This window comes from Centruroides sculpturatus, unplaced genomic scaffold (assembly GCF_000671375.1).
Source record: "Centruroides sculpturatus isolate CEXI.00-Female unplaced genomic scaffold, Cexi_2.0 scaffold1698, whole genome shotgun sequence".
In the NCBI taxonomy this organism is placed as follows: domain Eukaryota; kingdom Metazoa; phylum Arthropoda; class Arachnida; order Scorpiones; family Buthidae; genus Centruroides; species Centruroides sculpturatus.
In genome coordinates, this window is record NW_019385811.1 from 83267 (window position 1) to 106285 (window position 23019).

A 23019-nucleotide genomic window follows, 5' to 3' on the forward strand; every position below is an offset into this window, starting at 1 on the left:
TTAAAAATAATATAAAAATAATGTGCTGGGATTTTTCAAGTGGCCAAAAACAATACATCAGTGTCAAACACATGTAACAGGTTTTTTACCAATTGTGCATACATAAATAACTAAATATTTTTACTAACCTATGGAACAGACTTAATATAGTTGCTTGTATCATAATATTTACTGTTATTTCTACAGTAGTAATTTCCAAAAAATATAACACAATTTTGTTGACTAAAATTTTTCTCTATTCCTCATTTCACTAAGTTATCAAAAGTCAACTGTAATTGAATTTCATTAATTGGAAGAAAACTCACTACACACTAAAAGCTTGTCACTTGTTAATTCCAAAAAAAATTTAGACTAAACATTTATCTGACTAATTATTTACATATAAATTCTGAGGAATAAATAATATCAGTGATCAAAATTTTTTTTTCCAGGTCATTTTTGACATTCAGCAGTTACAGAAAAGTGTTTATGTATAACTCTTACTGCATTTTGTGTAGCTGTTCTATGGATTGCAATGAAAGGAAGATCTAGTATTGAATAAATACTTGAAATATCAGCATTGAACAATCTTTTTTACCATATAATAAAAAAAAAAAAAAATAGTAAACTAATTAATTCAAATTATAGTTTTAAAAAGATTTGTTTGAAATATGGTAAATAGTCTAATTCATTTGTTTGAAATTTTGTCACAAGTTTTTCTGATTTCAATAAATTTTCATATGTTGTAGTGAAATTTGTATATTAGCCCACAAATTTGCAAAATAAAAACATTGTTTAACAATTTTAAATAACTTTAAACTTATTTACAGATATGAAATTAATATGTGCAGAGGTGTAATGATCTTTTCAATTGTTTAATAATTAGAAAATTCTCATCATTTGAGAAAGCTGATTAACATTTTTTTTTTAGAAAAAATTTGTTCATAAAAACTCAAAAAAATCTGTTCGTTGATCTCTGCATGTAAATATAAAGTGCATTCGATTCCAATTCTAACAAATGGCTTTGTGGAAAGAACAGCATATTCCACATTAAGAAGTTTGAGAAACAGATTTGTTTTTCAATTAAATTGCTGGTGAATATCAGCACTTTAATAAAATGTGCACATATAAATGTGGGTGTATAATCAAGGGATACGTAACTGAACCACAGAAATGTCTTAAGAGATTTATGAACAAATCCAAATTTGTTAACCTCATTTTTGTAGTTTTGCAGGATATGCCATTTTCCACTAAGCCCTTTAATTGACAATTGAAATGTTTCAAGTATTTTTAAGAATTAAGAAATTTTTAATTATTCCCATTAGCAAAGGACAAAAGACGTGTGTTAAAAATATGTAAAGAAGGAACAGTCTTGGGCTGGTTTTTTTTTTTTTTTAGTGTAAGAGAACTCTGCATATTTGAAAATAACTTTCATATAAACTTTATTTTTTTGCAGTTGGCTATAATGTTAATCAACATCAAAGATTAATTATGATTAATAAACTTGGCTGTAAAAAAACACAAAATCCAGTAGCCAAACTAACCATCTTGTCCAGTGCATTATTATTTTACACGTATTGTTTTCAGGGTAGTAGCCATTGTTGTCATTAAATAAATTTTACTATATTACTAGCCAGGGTGGTTGTTGAGAGGTTTATTTTATATGCATTTTTGTTTAAAAAAAATCATTGTGAGAAACTGCTGTTATTGGAGGTTTCACTGTACCAAATCTCTAAAAAATTTTGATTTATGTAACTTATAATTTTTAGTATTAATATAATCTTACCAATGGTTGCTGTTTGCAATTTTAATGGTATGCAGTATCAAGATTTTTCTTATGTCCATAGACTTAGATGCAAATTTTCAAAATCATATAACTTTATTCTTCAGAACTTTCAATTTTGGATATTTGAAAAAAAAAAATATGAAAGATCCAAAGTAGCCTCAAAAGATACAAAATTAACATGCTTTGAATGTAACAATAATGAGCATTACATTCATTATACATTTCTAAGAGACAGCAAAAATTTTATCAATACACAATTTAAAGGATAAATGATTGGAAATGTGAACTTTGTAGCCAAATTTAATAAATATAAAATATTTAACATTTTTTAATACAAAACTAAAAATTGAAATATTGTTCAGTAATCTAAATGAACTAATTTTCAATTAATGGAAAATGACATGGAATCTTTGTGTAGAGAATTAAAAAAAAATTAATTAGTAGGAAATATCAAATAAATAAATCATTGACACAATTTTCTTTTCTTATATTAATAATCAATATTGCATAAAAGTAATACGAATTGTTTATTTGAATTGAAAAATATATTCATGTAATCAGATTTTATTTTTTTAATAATAAAAAAAAATTTCTTTCATTTCTAGAATTAGAAATCTGATCACAAATCTGTTTTCCACAGCTATAAAAAACTATCTTCTTAGGCTGTAAAGGAAAAAATTTATTAAATGTTTTTAATTGTAATTAATGTTTACACTTAATGCAAAGAATTTCTTACAACTGTTCTCGATAGCTTCTTTCCATATCCAGGACAGATCAGAATTCCCATTACTTGGTAAAATTTTTTCAAAGTCCAAAGGTTTGAAATATTCAAGTCGGTGGCTGAAAATAAAAAGATGGATTAACAGATCTGTTCTCACATTATGTATGGATAACTGCCAGTTTATTTACACAGAAAAATTTGAAACTGATTCAAACACAGTGTGTGTGTAACCATGTAAAAAAATGAATTTGTCATATTGGGTGTAATGCTTATTGAAAATATTTATAATTTTCGTTTGAACCGTAAAAATTGTCCTAATTAATGTATTGTTTATTTTTTTAAAGATCTTAAAAATGATTAGAATTCTTTTAGTCACCCTTCACTTCTATATAATTGAAATAAAAGAAGAAATTAGATAAGAATCAAAAGGTAAAATACTATTACCAAGTAAATACCACTGGATTTATCTAGCCATGATCACTTAACTTACCTTTAATCCAGATTTCAGATATTAACACTTTTTATTAAATTTAATAATTAGAATATTCTGAATGAGACTCAAATTTGCAATATCTGCATTGCTAATTATGCTACCTGGATTTCCATTTGCTTCCTGACCTATTAATTTAGAAAATATGCAAGTGATTTGACTAGAGATTAAAAATAATATAAAAATAATGTGCTGGGATTTTTCAAGTGGCCAAAAACAATACATCAGTGTCAAACACATGTAACAGGTTTTTTACCAATTGTGCATACATAAATAACTAAATATTTTTACTAACCTATGGAACAGACTTAATATAGTTGCTTGTATCATAATATTTACTGTTATTTCTACAGTAGTAATTTCCAAAAAATATAACACAATTTTGTTGACTAAAATTTTTCTCTATNTTTAAAAATCAAGTAATATCTCTTGTATATTTAATTGAAATCATCACTATTACTTAAAAAATATTTTTGAACATCTATAGTTACCATTTTAAAAAGTTTTAAATATATTTTATCCGAATCCTTAACTTTTATTATAACTTACAATCAAAAATTTAATATATTTTACAGTCCACATCAACACAAGTTGTAACAAAAAATATACTATTCTAAAAAACTAGTAAGTGCATAATGCAATTACACTGCTACTATATAGTCTTAAGTTACAAATAAATTCCTTTGTATTCACATTGTTTTCATTATAGTTAAGAAAGTAGTTGCAAAGATATTTATCAGTATTAATAAAATAGTCAAGTAATACCATTAATTTAAAATAATTCTGTGCAAGACATATTTAGGAAAAAATTTACGTAATGTAAACATTTTAATTAAGAATAAAAAATTAGCAAATATGTAATTTTTTTAAGGTGCCGTACACTGTAACGTAATGGGATGTGCCACAATTACCACCATCTGGAATAGGAATTATTTTTTGTCTTGAACTATAAACATGAAAATAATTAGGAAAGTGTTTAATAAATATATTACTACATACAAATTATAGCAACTACTTGAAATCTTCATTTGTCTCAATTCCAGGATTAGATTGATGTCAGAACTGGTTTGCTAGAGTGGAAGATTAGACTTGTGTGACTGGCAGAATGTAGATCACATGTCATAACCAATGTCACACAGTTTCATCTGTGTGACATTTTTTCATGCTTATTCCTTTATATGTTCAGTAAGTACAGTACATATATTCCAGATCACAAAATGCATTATGAAAATGGAACTAGAGGAAAATATTTTCAGAATAAATACAGGGTCTTCCAAAAAGAACTACAATAATTTAATATGGTAGCATTATTTTATTTATCTGAGAAGTACATGTTGTCTACCAATTGATAGAATAACTGTTCAAGTCTGCATACAAATGTCTTTTTTTCCCTACTGCCTCTACGAAGTGTCAAACAAATGCTGACTCCACAACAGAGAAGGCATTTTGTTTTGTGTTTTGCAATCCACAAAGTTGGTATCAGTCAGCATTACACAACAAGAATGTTTGCCTTACACTATGGATCACTTTATAATCATGTTGCAATTGATGACAAAATATATCAAAGCTACAAAATTGTCTTCATGTTCCATCATTAAATGAAACACAGACAATTTTGTAGCTTCAATATATTTACTTTTATATATAAATACTATCAGCCAAAATTTAATTTTAATCTTTACATTTCTTTTTACAATTTTAGATTTAATAAGATCTTATTACACATAAGATTTATTATTCAATTGCATTGTAAGATTGTATTTTAAAATCATTCAAAATCAGACCTTATAAATTGTAATCACTTTGTGTTTTTTTTTTTTTTAATTTTGTTTAATGTTTATATAATTACTACAGACATATTGGTTTTTTAAATTAAAGAAATAAATCAGTGAATCTGCACTATTAATTGTTTACATAAAGAATTATAAAATGCAACAAAGAGGAGAGCATTGCAAAATTCCAGGAGATCAAACTAAGTCCCAAAAACAATATATGGAAATATCAATTGTAAATTTTAAAACAGCTGTATTAATAATGCAGTATTATGAATTTTAGAGAAAAGTCTGTAAAATAAACTTAATAATCTAACATAGTTAAAATATTTCAATAAAATTTTAATCAATCAATCTCTCACAATTACCATTTAACTCTCAGTTTGAAAAGCAGATGTTAATGAATTAAAAAATTATAAATAATTTTGATTCTGTAACAAAACAATTTCTGATTTTTTCCCCAGTATATTAATATTTTATAAAATTCGGGAAATTTATTGAGATACATTTCATAAATATTTACTTTTGTACATGGATTATTATTATACAGGATTTGTTAATAATGGCTTTTTATTTTTTCAAAGCCCCATAGATTATCCTGTTATTAATCCACAACCATAAAACTATTTTAATTTTAATTATTCAGAAATTATAAAAATTATGTAACTGTTAATTAGAAAAAAATAATTAATTTAAAAGTTGAAGAAGCAATAGCATACTGACATAATAAATCATATGCTGTTTTATTTTGTCAATGTGTTGTACTGTAAGGGAATTTGTAGAGAGTTGGTAAGAGGAAGTGAGGAAAAGTCATGAATTTAAAAAAAAAAATTTGAGTAGGAACCCTGATTATAGAATATGGTAAAAAATAAAATCTTTTTATGAATTGATTGTACTGTACAGTACAGCGTTGATTATCCAAATGCCAATCAACCGAAATGTTGTTAACTGGTTCCAGTCGGACTGTATCTTGCTGAATTGAACATTTTTGATACTAGATTAACTTCTAAAGTATAATTTTTTTTGTTTTTATATTTTTCAATATATTTATTTTGTTTGTACAAAATAAATAATTTTTAACAGTACAATAGCTATGATGATGATTATAAAAATTTTCGTTAGGCTTAACATAGACGAAAATTCAACACGAAGCGACTCACAATGGAGAAAAATTTAAACATGGGATATATTAATATACTATATTAATAATATATTTTTTCGTACATAATTGGTTATCCAAAAAATCGATTTTCCAAACAACCCCAGTCTCCAATTGATTTGGATAATCGATGCTCTACTGTATTAAGTTCATCTGGATAGAAAAAAACAACTCAAATTTATTTATTAATCTGTATGCTGTTATTTATAACACAGATTAATAAATTCCACTTGCATAAAAGATTTATCTAAAATTTTTTTACTTTAAAAAATATATTTGTTTCAGCAAGACTATAAAATTATCTTATTATTCAAATTTAGTCTTATATTCAAACAATACTATGCATAATACTAATGCATCGGGATATTTTTCAGCTACATTATTAATTAAATTTTAAGCAATTACTACAGACATTAGGCACCATCTCTTATTCAATTTAAAAATTATAATAAATTAATATTTATTAAATAATTTAGAATATTCTGGAAGAAAAGAATCGGTCCAGAGCAGGACTTGAACCCACAACTCCCACTTATCGCATTGAGCGTTGCCAGTGATGTTACCTGGACCCCTGAGCAATTCTTTGTTTCCAGGATATTTAATCTTATATATAACCATCCAGTCACTAATAACATTATGACATTAACTAATAACATGGATTTTGAAATATTTATATACAGTCTTGTATTCAGTATAACTATTTCATTCAATTTTAAGCAAGAAAAAAAAACAGCAAATTATGTGTTTCTATGTTCTATTAAAGTATTTTATTTCTACAAATTGATTCTGAGGAAGCTTAGAAAAATTCAACATAATCTAGAAATTATTTAAATATTTATCATACACAGGAAAGTTCTTGTTTGTAAATATATGTGATCAGATAAATAACCTCCTGATGCCTTCATATTACATTTTCCTCTTACTGTTTACCTGATACTCCTCTTTTTAGAAATAAAAAAGTTTTAATTCTTTGGCAAATAAAATATAAGAAAATATATATATTTTCTGATACAGTAGACCCCTCTATAACACGGATTCGTATAATACGGCAAAAAAATTGCCGTGTTATATGAATCTGTGTTCGTATAAACATGCTAAAAGAGACTCATATAATATGGTAAAACATTATTGCTGACTCATGTCGCGACAGGATTGGGCGGATATTGCACAAACCGTTGAGTTTAAACGAGCAGCAGACCTACTAAAAACCATCTATTATTTAATGGCCATAAAAATTATATTTATATTAATGATGTCTCCAAAGTTCATCAAATTTTTCGCAGAAAAATAACTTATCAGGAAACACATGCCCACCGTTCAATGCACCACTCCATGATGAAAACAAGCTTAAGCAATGGCGTCATCAAACGGTGCACTCTCGGTAAGTAATCCTACAATTTTTTGTTTATAGCATAGTTTATATGGATTATTCCCAAAAAATTATATGTGTTTTGGAAATGTTAAGTCAAATTAGTCTAGAATCAATTAATTTTATGGAAGAAAACCTTTCAAACAGCCGTAGTCCCTAAACTGCACACGTGCCAGGCTGTGATTGGATCATGTATTTAAGTGACTCGTAAAACACGGAATTCATATAAAACAGAAGTATCTACTGTGTTTTAGGGGGGTCTACTGTATTTTATTTGCCAAAAAATTATATTTTATTTCTTATAAATATATAAGATTTATGTCAAATATTTTCCTCTATCTAAATTCTGTAAATTTATTGTTCTCATTGAATAAAATATTTAAATAAGCTATAAGTTTAATAAATATTTATGAATAATTTTGTAAAACTTAAATCTGCAGACAGATAATACAAAATAAACTCTTCACATTATATTCCAACTGATGATGTTACACTTCAACATTCAAAAAAGTTCTTAGAATCATTTTTGAAAGATGTTCAAAAAGAAACTAATTACGATAATATAACTTTATAAATAATAAAAAAGAATTATCATTAACCACTTAAAGATATTATTCACTGTTCAAATTAGTCATTGCATTTTGCTACTGAAAATAAAATCAAATGATTATTGATGATTTAAGTCTAGAAATAATTAGAGTAATAAATTTTTGAATAAATTTATAAACTAATATACAAATTATTAAAATTAGTTATTAACAAGCTTCCAATTAAGCAGCTAGTAAATTTATTAATGACAGGAAACTACGGAAGATGAAGGAAATAAGAAAATAATCTACAAAAGACAACATATTTTCCTATGTTGGTAAAACTAAGATTATTATTAAAGTAAACTGTACAATTTGGTAAAACCAAACTTCGATTCCTAATATTACTTTATTAGGAATATATTATGTTATTAGGAATTATTATGTTTAATAAAAAACATGATTACTTATAAATAATTTTATAAGATACAGTAGTTTTAACATTTTTTAACAAAAATACTTTTACTCACAAATCTGGATTTTGGTATTTTCCTGTTGGTGTTGGATATAAACTTTCATAAACTCTATCTTCGTCATTGCCATGAATAGCATAAGCATTCATAAGATTGATGCCTGGTGGAAAATAATCTGCAGGAATATTTGCTGATCCATACCATTTTTTACCAATTATTTTAGCTTCATATTTCAATGGAAGTTGTTGCTGCAATTTTTACTTGTAATTATTTTTTAGTAATACACTTAAAAAATTATATTAAAAAAATAATAATAATAACTTACAATTTATTTTTGGTATGTTTTACTTTTAAGTTACATTTAAATTTATACAGTATGTAAATAATGATAGGAAATTCCTAACAAATGTACTCTGTTTAGATTTATAAATACATCAATTCAGGTTAAAGTTATTCAGAGTTGAAAACACATGTCAATATTTTTAAATTGTATAAGATTTATATGATAATAGATATAGCATTTAGAGTACTTTCATGCATGCAAATAAATAATTGCAATAATTGGTAAAAACTATCTAAATTTTACAACATAAAATAAGATGTAATGAAAATGAAAACTATGTTGTTATAAAAACTTTTGTTTCATATAAAGAAAAAATAATTAATTAACAATAGGTAATATTAGTAATAATTACATCATATGAAAATTGTTATTTCACCTCTTGGCAATTAGGCACAATATAAAAACATTTCTACTGCACGCTGATGAGATTTAAAATCAATAATTAAAAATTTCAATTGAGTATAATTCAAAAATAAAAATTTTCAAATTAATACAATTGTGAAATCTTATAATTGACTGTAAACTCATTTAAATTAATGTTTTTTATATAAAACTAGCTTACCCGTCACGCATTGCTGCGATCTCAGAAGAAACAAAATTCAAGCAAGCTCGTTATGATAAAATTAAATTTACATTTTATCATTTTTATTGAAACTTATTCATTTTTATCGGGAAAACATTTCAGTGTCGTTTCAATTCTATTTATTTATTGGAGTGCTTGTGGATACACGATATTTTTTGTTTTTCCGTCTGGTGCGTACACGAATAAATCAGATTTTCCGACACGTGAGCTGGCCACATACAGTTGTACATGCGAGAAGCACAGATTCTTTAAATTTAGCCCACATACTCTCAGAGATTGTTAGAAGTGCGATATTCCCCATTTTTATATATATTTTTAAATCCTTTATAATTTTGATTATTTAATTGCTCCTTCCTCTCTTCCTTGGCATGTTGTGAAATTTCTGATAGTTGGATAATAAACCGTTTTATTGTAATTTGTCTTTTTAAATTATTTTGAGTCGATATTAAAATTTGGAAAAGGGGGATACCTAGATCGGTAAAATACGCGAATTTCTTCCTACAACTTCGGTTGTTGTTCGGGGTACAGTTAAGGTTTTAACGAAGTTCGAGCGAATACATAATTAGCAAAAAAAAGTTGAAATAAAGTGATTAAACAAAAATTATTACAAATATCGTAAATAACAGTTCACAAATGCATATATAGAGATATTTTGGAGGGGGGAAATGATCTTCACAGTTTGAAATCGATCGAACACACTGTAAAATGCTCGTATACACACATGCCATCTATCGTAGGATAAATGTCCTATGACAGAAACCTTCGTGGGAGTGTATTAAAAAACTTCCCAAAGTTTCATGGCAATCATACTATGCCAGAAACCTTCGCGGGAATATATTAAACAACTTCCCAAAGTTTCACTGCAATTGGATAAACGGTGTGGTAATGCATGAAGGACAGACAGACACACACACACACATTCATTTTTATATATATATAGATAAATAAATTTGATAACTCAAAATTTTATTTAAAAAACATTTTTAAAGAAATATTAGAATATCATAATTGATATATCTACATCCTTAGAACATTTTATGTCATTAGTAAAATATAGTATATTTGATGTGTATGGTTATTGAATTGTATGCGATTGAATATAAATAAATAAATAACAAATTTTATGTATTGAAGAGTTAACACACCTTTATAGCATTCCTTGCTCCATTTAAAAATAATAATAAATGTTGGCCATGACTGAAATTATACAGTAGTTTGAAAAAAAGCATAGTTTATAATTTTCATTTTTAGATGTGAATTAATATATTATATGAACTATTTATCTTAATTTATAAATATAAGATACTTACGGACTAAGTTCAACTTCCAAGTAACGTTCATCTTTTCCCAAGAAAAATATTTCAACAACTGAAATTAAAATTTAAAAAAAAATTTTTTTTATTTGATAATTTGTAATTCTGCTTCCAGTAGTATATGTTGTAAAAATTTTTTCAGAATATTGCAACATTTATACTGCATATTTTCTGCATCTACAAAAAGGTGGAAAATTATACAAAAGCATTTAAACATTACACTTAAACCTTTATGTGATACTCAAAGAGAAGCCAAAATAGATAGATAGAGCAGTGTGTACACAGTTTGAATAAACATATAATGCATTAAAATAATTTATTGATGCAAATAACGATAACACAGCAGTATCCGAAGTTAAAAGTCTACTAGATTCATTACAAGAAATGTCATTTATAACTAAAGACAGTCCAGCTTATCTTATCAGTATGGTTTACAATATTTTCAAAAATTAATAGTAACAACAAATTATTTCAAGCAAAACCAATTGTTCTTGACTCTGCTTTTAACTTAGAAATAAAATTAAAAATTAAATCCAAAATTTGCACAGGTCTGCAAAAAAATTTTTTTCTAGCTGCATGGAATATTTTTATATTCCATGCAGCTGAATTATATGTTTTAAAGATCGCAGATTCTAAAAATAACTTCCATTACATCCCATCACGTATAGGTTTTTGCAAAATAAAAACAAATATTTGATAAAAACTCTTATTTATTACAATGAACTAAATATATAAATTTTCTTACAACTAATCAACAAATTGCTTCTGATATTTATACACAATTTTAGGTCTACTCTGTTTTCTTATGAAACCTTTTCTTCTTCTTTTTGATGCTTCTCCAAACTTGTTTCCAATTTCCTTCTCTAGTTTCTCGATTGAGCATCCAACAGTAGTTAGCTAGCATATTGACATCCCATTTTCCTTGGTAACGTCTCTCGATAAAACGGACATCCTGGTGAAATCTTTCATCCTGTTCTTCATTGTAGGCTCCCAAGTTTTCGGGAAAATAGTCAATATAGGAGTGTAAGAAATGAACTTTTAAGCACATATTGCATCCTTGAGTTTCATACGCTGCTGCCAGCATGTGTTGTACAATGGTTTTGTAGTCAGGGTCCTTAGTATTCCCCAAAAACTTATGCACTACATTCTTGAAAGAGTCCCATGCTTCTTTTCCTTTTCTCCCATTGTTTCCAAAAATCTGCTTTGTCTTGATCTCCAAGTTTCAATTTGAAATACATAAATTAAACTTTCTTCACAAACTCACTTATGTTTCTTTGTTGATTTTTCACTGTGTATTCACCACAAACATAACAGAAGCTGTTGGGAGAAATTACACAACCTTTGCGAGCCATATTCCAGAAATAAAAATACAAGCACAGTAGCGTTCAAATACTGGATATAAACTGAGTGTGGCATTAGATGGCCAGCGAAATACTGAACTTATTTAGCTTGCTGAAACATGATCTAATCCAACAGCAGGTTGTTTATATTTATTCCTAGTATCCCAGATAACATGCTCACCCTCACCAATAATATTACTCATTATCAACTTTTAACCTGTTTCTATATGATCATGCGACCTTCCTCCTAATGCTAAAACTACTTAACTCACCTCCCTGTACCACTACTCTCTTCAACCATTAAAATTTTTATTTATTTATTACCAAGTCCAGCTATAATTGATAGAATTAATGTGAGAAGTCTTTGTTTTAAGGCCATTTTTCAAATAAAAAAAAAAAGAATACTATATTTTAAGTTAACTAGGAATATTACATTAAATACAAACAAAAACTTGAGTGTAACAAAAAACAATTGAAGAGATGGAATTTTTTTCATTTTTACCAAGTTGAAATCTGTAAGAAAATGTATAAAAATCCTATGCAGTTTTTTACTTGCAGACCTGTGTTTTTAGACCATAAGTTCCCTGAAAAAATAATTCAAAAAATAACAAGATTATTTCCCAAACTAGCAAAAGATAAAGTTTTACAAAACCCAGTACAGGAATTTAGACATTTCTTTTTCAACATTGTAATTGATACTGTTATTGTACAAAGAGATGAAAGATTTAAAAATATACCCAATATTATTTCTGATTTTATATTAATCACTGATATAAAAACATTAGAAAAAAATGAACTAGAAAACCATTCAAGAGATTTTGTAAAATTTTATAGTAAAGATATAACTGAAGAAGACTTAATCCAGGAAACTGATTTATTATGAGAATTGATCTGGACCAAAAAGATATAAATAATGCACAAGACACATTGCAATTCATATTAAATAATAATTATAATAACTATTTCCAAATGTGCTAACTGTACTAAAAATTCTTTTTACATTACCATTTAATATAGCAAATGAAGAGCGTTCTTTTAAAAAAATTAAATTAATAAAGAATTATCTTCAGTGGACCCCTTTATAGAGAAGGCACCAAACTTAAGGAAACATTTTTCAGAGGCAGTTACATTACAACCACTTAGAGAAATAACTTTAATTGCAAGTTTTAGATATTTTAGTAAAACAAAAATGTCTTGATATTCTCTATGATTCTATTAGAGAAATAGTGTTAAATCATCCAAGGTAGGACATTTATAGGTTTAGTTATTGTTTACAGTTCAATGAAGATTAAATTGTCAATTTGTGCTTTTTCAGTAATAAGGTAACAATTTGTATTTCAGTAATACATTCCACAATTATCTTGTTTGATGGCTTTGCTTTTACTCTGAATTTTCTACTCATGGAGTGGTCATTCCTCAGAATTTCCAGTAGCTGGTAACCTTAGATAGCTGGCATCATTACGGAACACGATTCTTTCAAAAGAAGTATTAAAATGTTTTAAAGAAAATTTTGTAAACTGGAACCAATTATCTCATATCCTATTAAAATCATAAATTCAGTTGACTTCATAATACAGTTTTATAAAATTATAATTGTTATTGATAAGTTATGCTTTTAAACTGCAAAAAAATACAAAAATCACCTTCGTATTCCCATAATTTAGGGAATGGCTTGCCAGGAATTCCTCCAGGTGGAGGGGGATCGTCGAAGAAGGGCGCTAATACTTGCACTCTCACTTCGTTTCCTACAGCCTCGTTTATAGTAATTTCAACTGGATCGTGATTTACCGCAATTCCATCCCAAGTTGTGTTGATCTCAAATTTTTTCCTTTAAAATTAATATTTTTTTAATTATTAATGAAATATTTTATTAATTTTATCAATGTTTATTAATATAAGTCAATAAAAATACTTTAAAACACAATACAATTTTTATCTGTAACGAATAAGAGACAAAATGTTTAAGTCTAGCGTAATAAACTCACATTTGTTTTTTTGTTTTTTCCTTTTTTTCCTCTAGGAAATACCACGCCCCCTAGAGGCATAATGATACTAAACGTCATATACGTCAAATTCTATCAATAAGAAATTAGGAATTTCCGAATATTCGAATTTTTTTTCTAGAATATTTTTTTCGTAGAAAAGAAGAAAAATATTCTAGGATAATCTGATTTTCATTAAAAGAATATTGACACAATTTTTAAATGATCTATAATACATATATATATTTAATTATCATAGTGAAGTACTGAAATATATATATATACAGTAGAATTCAGATTATCCAAACGCCGAAATGTCCAATTATCAAAACCACTATTTGACCTCTTTCTCTTTCCACTGACGTCATACTGCAATTTTCTTACGTCATGATCGGTGACGCCTGCGGCCTGTTTGCTATGACGGATCCAAATGATCAGTAGGATGCTGCTCTCACATTGATGAATAAATAAATACAGGTACAGTACGTATAGAATACTGTGCCATTACCCTGTAATTTCATTCTTTACATGTTAGTCTATTTATCCGAATCGTTGAGAAATGCAAAAGCATTTGTGGGTTTTTAGTACTCTTCACTATAGTAGTGAAGAGCTCATGTTAGGACTTTTGTGTGTATACAGTACTTTGTTCAATCCATTTATTAGGTCCAGCGCATGCGCAATGACTCTTCACTTTCTGTTACAAATGTAATGTTCCGTTCAATCCATTCATTGCGCATGCACAAAAGGGAACTGAACATTTTCGTTTACGGTCACTGTAAGCTATAGCAAAAACTATCCGGTTCCTCTGGAATCTTTAAACCACTGCAGTGCAAAAAAGTCATAAACTTTAAATCTTATTGTCCAATTAACCAGAAGAGAAATATATTTTTGATGGAAATATGTAAGATATTTTCCAGAACGACCAGACCTGATATAAGAGAAAAAGAAGATAGCGAAGTAAACAAGAAAAATTTTTAAATGGCTATCGGAGAAGACTTCTAAAGAATTGTATGATAAATATTTATAGAACAGATGTCAAGTAAAGAAAAAAACAAGAAATGAATAAGTATGTTTCTTTTCCATATATTAAGGGTCTTTTTGAAAAATATCGAAAAACCTTTTGTGATAATTTAATTAAATTAGCTCCGACCCCAAAAAAATAGGTTATTTGGACTGGTAACAAGATCTTATATGAAAAAAGAATTATTGGAGGAGGAGAGAGTGGTCTACAGACTTCAGTACACGTGCGACATGCCAAAGTTTTACGTTGGAGAAACGAAAAGGAAACTACAAGTGAGGCTGTCAGAACATCTGGCTTTGATACGGCTCAAGGTTGATACCTCTCCGGTGTTCTTGCATTGTTACGCGAATAATTGTCATATTGATACTAATAATATAAAAACTTTACATCGGAAAAAAATGTTGTAAAACGGAAATTTAAGGAACATTTCACAATAGTTATGCAAAATAATGTAATGAATTTAAATAATGGCGTGATACCCGCGGAATGCTGGGAAGGTCTAATCAGATATAAAAACTGTAAACGCGTTGTAAATTGTGAGAGTGATGCGTCTATCACTGATGGCTAACTGTATCATGGTTTGTTTATGAGAAGCCCTACTGAGAAGGCTGATAACGGCAAAATGCATTTAGGGGTATAGAGTAAACTAAATACTGTAAACAATTTTTTTCTCTCAAAGTTAACCTGTTTCTGACTTTTAATTTTTTAATCCTGACTCTAATTCCAGTTTAAGTATCAATAAATGGATTAGGGTCTTTGCAAACAAGTAAAGTATCTGACTCCATCGTTTTTAATAATTTTTTTTAATTATTTTATTAAAATAAATTTTAATTTTATTTGTTTTTTATATGTCAATGGGGAAGGATTAAGTTCCTGTAGTTTGCCTTGTGTTCACCTCTGTCTAATGTCTTAACTTCCTTTCTATCTTCCATCCTGAAGTAAAGTTGGATGAAGAATGCTAGCAGCTTATCTGCATAAACTGTTTCTATTTTAGAAAAGTGATCAGAACTAAAATCTCAACACAAACGTTTGAAATATGTGAGTAAACTAAATAAAAAATGCACAGCAACTTTGAAAGAAATGACATGATTGGTCACTGACCATAATGTTACTTAGAAATACATATATGGACTGCTGAGTTAGGAATAAAGTTTGTACTTTATGCAATTATTCAGAGTTCATATACCCATAATAAATGATAGAATGGTGTTGTTAGGAAACCGGTGTTATTTAATGAAAGCTAACATGGATCGTAACAGATTGTTGTAAATTTTAAAAATCTCCCTCAGAACAGAAAAATTGCATAGAAAAAAATTACATATTAATTTCAAATTTTAATTATAGGTCGGATTACGTTTCATATAGGCTACAAAGAAATATTATTGTATGAGTAAATATATCTATTAGTGGATATTTACTTCACTTTTTATTTTATACCAGTAAATTACTGTAAAAAATTACATAATTAGTTACACAATCGTGATTAGAAAGCTAAGTAATACTTTCAAGTTCAATAAAGAAAATTAATCAAAATTAAAAAATGAATACATACTTCACTGCTAATGCTTTCTATATTAACAGTGAAGTTAAAATTCACTTTAAGTAGACAGGGGTTCCCAAATTGTTAATAATATTTTTAAATAAATTTCTTATATTAGTAAAGTTATATCGACTTCCTCAAGCTTTCATCGACCCTGTTGGGAAACTCTAAATACATATGTACAGTATATTCATAATAAACAGTTTAATTTAAGTAATAATTTACTTAATTCTATAAATTATACGTGATAAATATTATTTTAAACATTCGCTAGATTTCTGTATTTATGCATTGATCTTTAAAAATATGAAAGAATAAAATATTTTATGCATTATTTATAATTCTATTTTATTCATTTACCTGAAAGGAAGTGGTGAATATTCATTGCAGTCTATATATTTAAAATTCCATGTAATAAAAATCACTGTACAACTAACAGCCAATCTGAAAAACGGTAAACGTATTATATTTATATAAAAATACTGGACATATAAGGCTATTTATTAAATTATCAAGTAATAAACAGAATGATTCAAAAGTCTAAATATAAAACGAAACTCCGAAAATATGTTCTTATGATATATATATACACACACAATATCAGATGGATTAATATGCGTTTTCCACGAGTGAGAGGAATGTATTTATAAATTCATTCAATTAAATGGCGTATTGTATGACTTATACGAGATTGTATAATACAGTGAGCTCTTCGCCTACATTTAGAGATCTGGATTACCCTATATAATGTATGTATAAAATAACTAACAATTAACTCTCAACGTTTATGTTGCGTTTTAACAAAATAAATACAAGAAATCAGTTTGTATTTAATTAATTAAAAAAAAGTGGTGATAAATTGCATCATTAATTTATTTCTAATTTTTAATACCAAATTCAAGATAAATTTATTATAATTTTCACATCAATATCATATTAGGAATGTATAATAGAATCATATACCAGTCGTAAAGAACAAAACCTTAAAGTTTTATACATTGCAAATTATTAATTTATTCCAATAAACAAAGAGATGAATTTTTTACATTTGTTTCTGCTGAAAACCGTAGAGATTTGACTCACAATGCTAAGAATATTCGATAAAAATTAATGATTTTTAAGAGAACCTAATAAAATATTTTTCTCTTTTTAAATACGTTTGTTTCTATTTAATTTAACACAAGTAAAATTATAAGTTGTTAGAAATTGGACGTTTTCCAATTTTTATATTTAAAATGTATAATTTGTAAAAGAAAATTTATAATTTTTTTTTAAAGAATTAGATAAAATACATACCTGAATGCCATTTTCCCAAGGAATCTACCAACAGCTTCGATGTTACAGATAATAACTGCAAAAAGATTAACCATGCATACGTTAATATCATTATAGATAAGAATCCCTATCATATATCTAAATTCAAAGAACAACTTTAAGTTACAGTATAGACTTTAAATTTACTTGTAAATTTCTGTTTCAAATTACAAATCTAATTCTCTTGTTAAAATAAATACTGTATATATATGTACATCCAAAACAGGACAAATATACAATATAAACTTAATTATTCGAGTTAAACGACACCGGAAAAACCGGAAAACGAAAATGCCGAACAACAAGGAAATTGAATAAAATAACATAAATTGTTTTGTTTAAAATATAGATTTATTAAATAAATAGTACGATATAAAACATATATAAATATATAATTAAACAATAATACAATTGAAAAAGAATATTTTAAATTATTATTGTATTTAAAATAATTATAAAATATTTTAATACGTTTTAAAACGCTATTAAGAGTCATGCTTTTCGATTGAGGTAAGGGATAGTGGAGATGGAGCCATACCATCCTACCAAATATACCATTATAGTGCATTTACACAAACACACATAGCGTGATTAAATTCTACATTGATTATATACAGGGTTTCGGGGATGGGGAAGATGTTGTGGCACTCTCCTAAAACAATAAAATGCATTGTTATCTGACAGTTATGTCCTAAAAAGTTTTAGCCTTCTATCTGTATTAGAATTGGATGAAATTTCAGTTGCAAGATTTGAAGATAGGATATAAAACAAGTTATATAAAATCGTTTTAAAAAGATAAATTAATTCCAAAACAAAATTCATTTAGGGCACTTTTACACGATCCGGGTGTTTGCCAGAACAGATTAATCCGAGCCTGAATATCGACCAGATGAATAGCAGGGCATTGAGAGGCATGAAGCATTCCACACCACAAGTGTCCGTGTGCTATGAAAAACGCCTTGCCTTGCAACTGGAATAGTTGTATGTATTTACCCGAACGGTCAAGCACCCGGATCGTTTAAAAACTTCCTTTGCGGAATCTCTTCCACTCGCTACAGCGATTGTCCCAAGAGATATGGCGATAGGCCAGCGCTTTTCCTTTAACCAAACAAGGAAAAAACAACGAAACTATGTGATTGGCCTGAGAAAACGAATCGAGCCCTTGACTGCGATGGATTAACCCCTGAACGAGAATTACACAGGGGAACATATAAGCATAAAATGTTGACAAAGTATGAGTTTGGAGGACTCTAGAAGTAGCAGTCGAACTACCTTCAACTCCTCGCTATCTAACTTCGAACTACCGCTAATAATATCCAATTTCCCATCGTCTACAGTAGAATCAGCATCCAAGGACAAGACTGAACCACTGGCATTCAAGGTCAACCGCTTCCAATGAACTCAGGTGAAATCGGGGTGACGCTCTCTCTCTCGTGTACATTCCAGTTTTCTTTTGTAAAAGCATTATCCTTGTGTACTTCCGGACTAAATATAATTTTTATTCTAGTTTCCATTAAATGGTGTGGTGTTCTTTGTTCTTTCATTTTGACACGAGGCTATATTAATTTATATCCTTACAGATTTAAATATTTTTTATTTTAATTCTAATGTAATGTTACAGATTTTCTTCATCGAATTTATTTAATTATTCTATCAGATCACCGACAATGTATACAATATCATGAAATTACTAATAACGTAGGGTCGAACGAGTTAAACGAGAATGACATCATCGTTATTCTTATTTCGTTAGACTTTTCGAACGATTCGTTTATAACTAAATGGCTATTTCTAAGATATGAATGTTGCTAGTGCAGCCTTATCCGAAATATGTTTCTTAGATTGCTTCGGGTGAACAGTTATTCTAATCATTTCACCTTTTAATTCACAATTTAAACACTCGAGTAGATTTAGCAACATCGATATCGTCGGGTGCCATTTTCTTAACGAAATGAACTAACTCGTTCCTTCGTGAAGTTCGTTAGTTTTGTTCGAAACGTCATCACCGCATAGCATACGCGCTGAGCGAGACTACTACTTTTAGAACGATTCGTTACCACAGCCTACAATAAAAACATTTGCTCTGAACACGTGTGTCGATGCCTGAGGTGGTTTGCACGTTTTCTTCACTAGCAGCGCTGATGACGGCACTATTCGATCAAATGATCAATACTAATACAGTGGTACCTCAGGATACGAAATTAATCCGTTCCGAAACTGAGATCGTATCATGAAAATGTCGTAAGGTGGATCATCTTTTCCTATACGATTACATGTAAAACCAAATAATTCGTTCCAACGCGAAAAACATACTCAAATTAAAGCCAAGTAATACATTAAAAAAAATAACTGTAGTAAGAAAAACAAATGAAAAATGCGAACTAATTTAACGTCGTATGGTGAGTTTTTGTTCGTATCGTGGAGCAAAAATATGTTTGAATTTCATGTCGTATCCTGAAAATTTCGTATGCTGGGGCGTTCGTAACCTGAGGTACCACTGTACTACCGGTATTGCAAAGATGTACTTGTTGTGATAGTATTTTCGAAATTTTAAATTTTTAAAATCTATATATGCGAATACTGTTGAGTTTTAAAATGGTTCGTTGCTCTGTGCGATTTTGTACATGAAATAAATCGAAAATAGATGAAATAGTAAATCTTTATCACGGAAAATAATAAAAGTGGCACCTCTATAAATTTTTGTATCATTTTGATAATTACTATATAAGCTATATTTAAAGAAGAAGACTAAATACATTAATTTTGGTAATACAAATTTGAATTGCTTTTATATGTTAAGTCATAAGGAACCAAAAGATAGGTATCAGCTTATATTTTAATAAATATATTGTTTCATGCTAACATAGGAAGCTTTAGGAAGTGAGATAAAGGTTTTTTAGTTTTGTGATAAAGTGTTTTAAAGGTTATTTAGTTTATATTTATAAATAGTCGTGGCCACAAGTGGATCAAAATATTTCATGATTCACCAGTTATGGCCACCCACAGGGATGACCAAAAATGACGTACTAGTTTTGGCCACCATATGGATTCTTTCCACACGCATTATTAGAGTATTATACTTATACAGTATTAGGATTTTACTTTTATTCCAGTGAAATAAAAATAAATAGTTTTATAACAATTTGCTGTGGAAGTAATATTTTTTTTTCTATTATAAGTTGTCTGCTGTGGATAAAATAATATCGATAATATAAAATAGACTTGATGGGTATAAAACTACAAAATATTTTTTCTTGGTCGTTTCACTAGTTTAAAAGTGGAATAATATTCAGAAGCTATTCACTATATATTATGCTTAGTTTTTGCCAATTATATTAAAAAATATTCTCGTAAAACAGTTTTAATAATTTTACTTGCATTAAACATGGGGTAGCCCAACTGGTACAGGTTTGGTCAAAACTAGTGATTTTTGCATTTAAAAAAATTCTAAATTTAGTTTATACAGTGTTAAAATTAATGTCATACAGTGAAAGAAAACATATTTTTTTTCATTATTTTTACTATATTTCATTGTAATATAAAAATATTTTTTAAAGTTGAAAATTGTCTTAATGTGGCCACAAGTACAGTACATATACCCTATTAATTAATTATTATTGCATTTAACCGTCTAGATTATTATTGATAATATGTCTGTTATGCAGAAATCCGGGCAAAATCTTAATTAAAAAAATTAATAATTTGCTATATCCTAAGTTTAAATTACTGTTTTGTTTTACAAGCGTATGACAGCACATAGCTAGGATAACTTACTTGTTACTGTTCTTAATTTCCCGATGTTTTAGCTGTTTTATGTTGATTTAGTGAAAGTCTCTTCAATCCGAAAAAATCTTTCCGGTAGACTACCTCACAGCCAATTCAGGTTATAAACTCCTTTTATTGTTTTTTACAGATGCATTTCGAGCTAGGTTAATTTACTAGCTCCTCCTAAGTGCTTAAGAGTTCCATATGATATAATTTTCACTTATACGGTACTTTTAGTCCCGTTTACAATATTTTTACTATCTTATAAAATTACTCAAAGGGCTTGTATTGTGTATTGTAAAAATGGCACTGGTTGCTACTGATTTCTTTCTAATTAAATTACTTTAATTAAGAACTTGTATCTTGTTACTAGATAAAAATGTACTGCTTGTTACAAGATTTCTTTCCAATTAAAAGCATATTATCTTTCAGAAATTTTGACAGTATACATTATACAACTTTTTTAAAAAACTATTAATACAACAAAATTTTTTACGCGACAATGTATAATCTCTATCTCATAGAGATTATACATTTATAGAGAATACACAAACTTTAACTTATAATATTCCATTTGATGTATTTTTTGAAACGTCGATGTTATTTTCATCCATCAGTAAACTCGAGAATTTTTCCCAATCAAACGAAATAACGTGTCTGTATTCTATAAGAAAAAATAACTCAGTATTAGGATATAGTTTTATTATATATATATATATAAACACAGTATTGGTTACAATATCAATTTTTACATTTAATTATTACAATTAACACAACCAATTTTATAAAATTTTTATTACAGAATGGTGTGAGAATCCGAACTTTTCAAAAATTTAATCGTCGATGGCGCCATACTTGCTTGCATAATTGTTGTCCTCAGCTACCTGAGAAAATCTCCACTTACACTTTCCCGTTGACGAAAGCGAAGCATTCCCGTGATCTGCTGACTTTTCGGCCTGCGATATCGAACTGATATCAACATTGTCGGCCGAAGAGTGAGTCGTCGCCCGTTCCTTCCGGAATAATGTGAGGCTCTGGACAGGTCCGAACCTCACTAAAATTCGCGTTAAAATAATTGTTTTAGAGAAAAAATATATAGTAGTTAGAGATAGATTTTATTTTATGAAAACGCGACGCTAACTTTTAAACAATAGAAGAATGTAAGTCCGTCGACCATTTCCGCTTGGAGATCGAATTAAACTTCGATTTTGGCCTCTCCCGCGCCCCCGAAAGGTTTCGAATTGTCATCAGGTGATGACGGGGAGACCAATCGGAAAGGGGAATCTGAGAGAAAAAGGATAAAACCCCGGAAATTCGAGGACGCGACGGCTTCTTCTCCCGAAAGTTCCATGTGACGGATCTGTGTGTGTCTCGCACCCATCTTCGTTTCCATCTCCCGACCTCGGATCGACATCTTTCCATCAACGGAAGTCGACCGCATCGTCCCGGAGCCATCGAGACGTGATGGAATGGTTCATTCGCGAACAAGGGACACTCCTTCAAAATGGGAGTATCTTGGAAAGGAGAGGAAGACCCAGAGGC

At 28.3% G+C, this 23019-nt stretch overlaps 2 protein-coding genes across 6 annotated transcripts in view; one reads left to right on the forward strand and one right to left on the reverse strand.

Annotated features, from left to right (window-relative positions):
- Positions 1 to 754, forward strand: part of LOC111642265 (pericentriolar material 1 protein-like) — a 55808-nt gene extending 55054 nt beyond the window's left edge. For all 3 annotated transcript variants that reach the window (XM_023388588.1, XM_023388589.1, XM_023388590.1), the window contains one exon: positions 432 to 754. In XM_023388588.1, the coding sequence (XP_023244356.1) occupies positions 432 to 442 (11 nt within the window). In that variant the 3' untranslated portion in view covers positions 443 to 754. The remainder of the gene's footprint in view (positions 1 to 431) is intronic.
- A 1559-nt stretch (positions 755 to 2313) lies between these two features.
- Positions 2314 to 21784, reverse strand: LOC111642266 (UPF0462 protein C4orf33 homolog). 3 transcript variants are annotated; one of them, XM_023388591.1, is made up of 9 exons: positions 21487 to 21784; positions 17695 to 17749; positions 16759 to 16842; positions 13499 to 13683; positions 10513 to 10570; positions 10348 to 10399; positions 8334 to 8524; positions 2502 to 2605; positions 2314 to 2428 (listed from the first exon to the last, which is right to left on the reverse strand). In XM_023388591.1, the coding sequence occupies exons 2-9, from the start codon at positions 17703 to 17705 to the stop codon at positions 2424 to 2426; spliced, it is 690 nt and encodes a 229-aa protein (XP_023244359.1). In that variant the 5' UTR covers positions 17706 to 17749; positions 21487 to 21784; the 3' UTR covers positions 2314 to 2423. The 3 variants fall into 3 exon arrangements, with proteins under 3 accessions (XP_023244359.1, XP_023244360.1, XP_023244361.1); XM_023388592.1 differs by lacking the exon at positions 21487 to 21784 and adding an exon at positions 17860 to 17973; XM_023388593.1 differs by lacking the exons at positions 16759 to 16842; positions 17695 to 17749; positions 21487 to 21784 and adding an exon at positions 13841 to 13861.
- Between the last annotated feature and the right edge of the window lie 1235 nt (positions 21785 to 23019).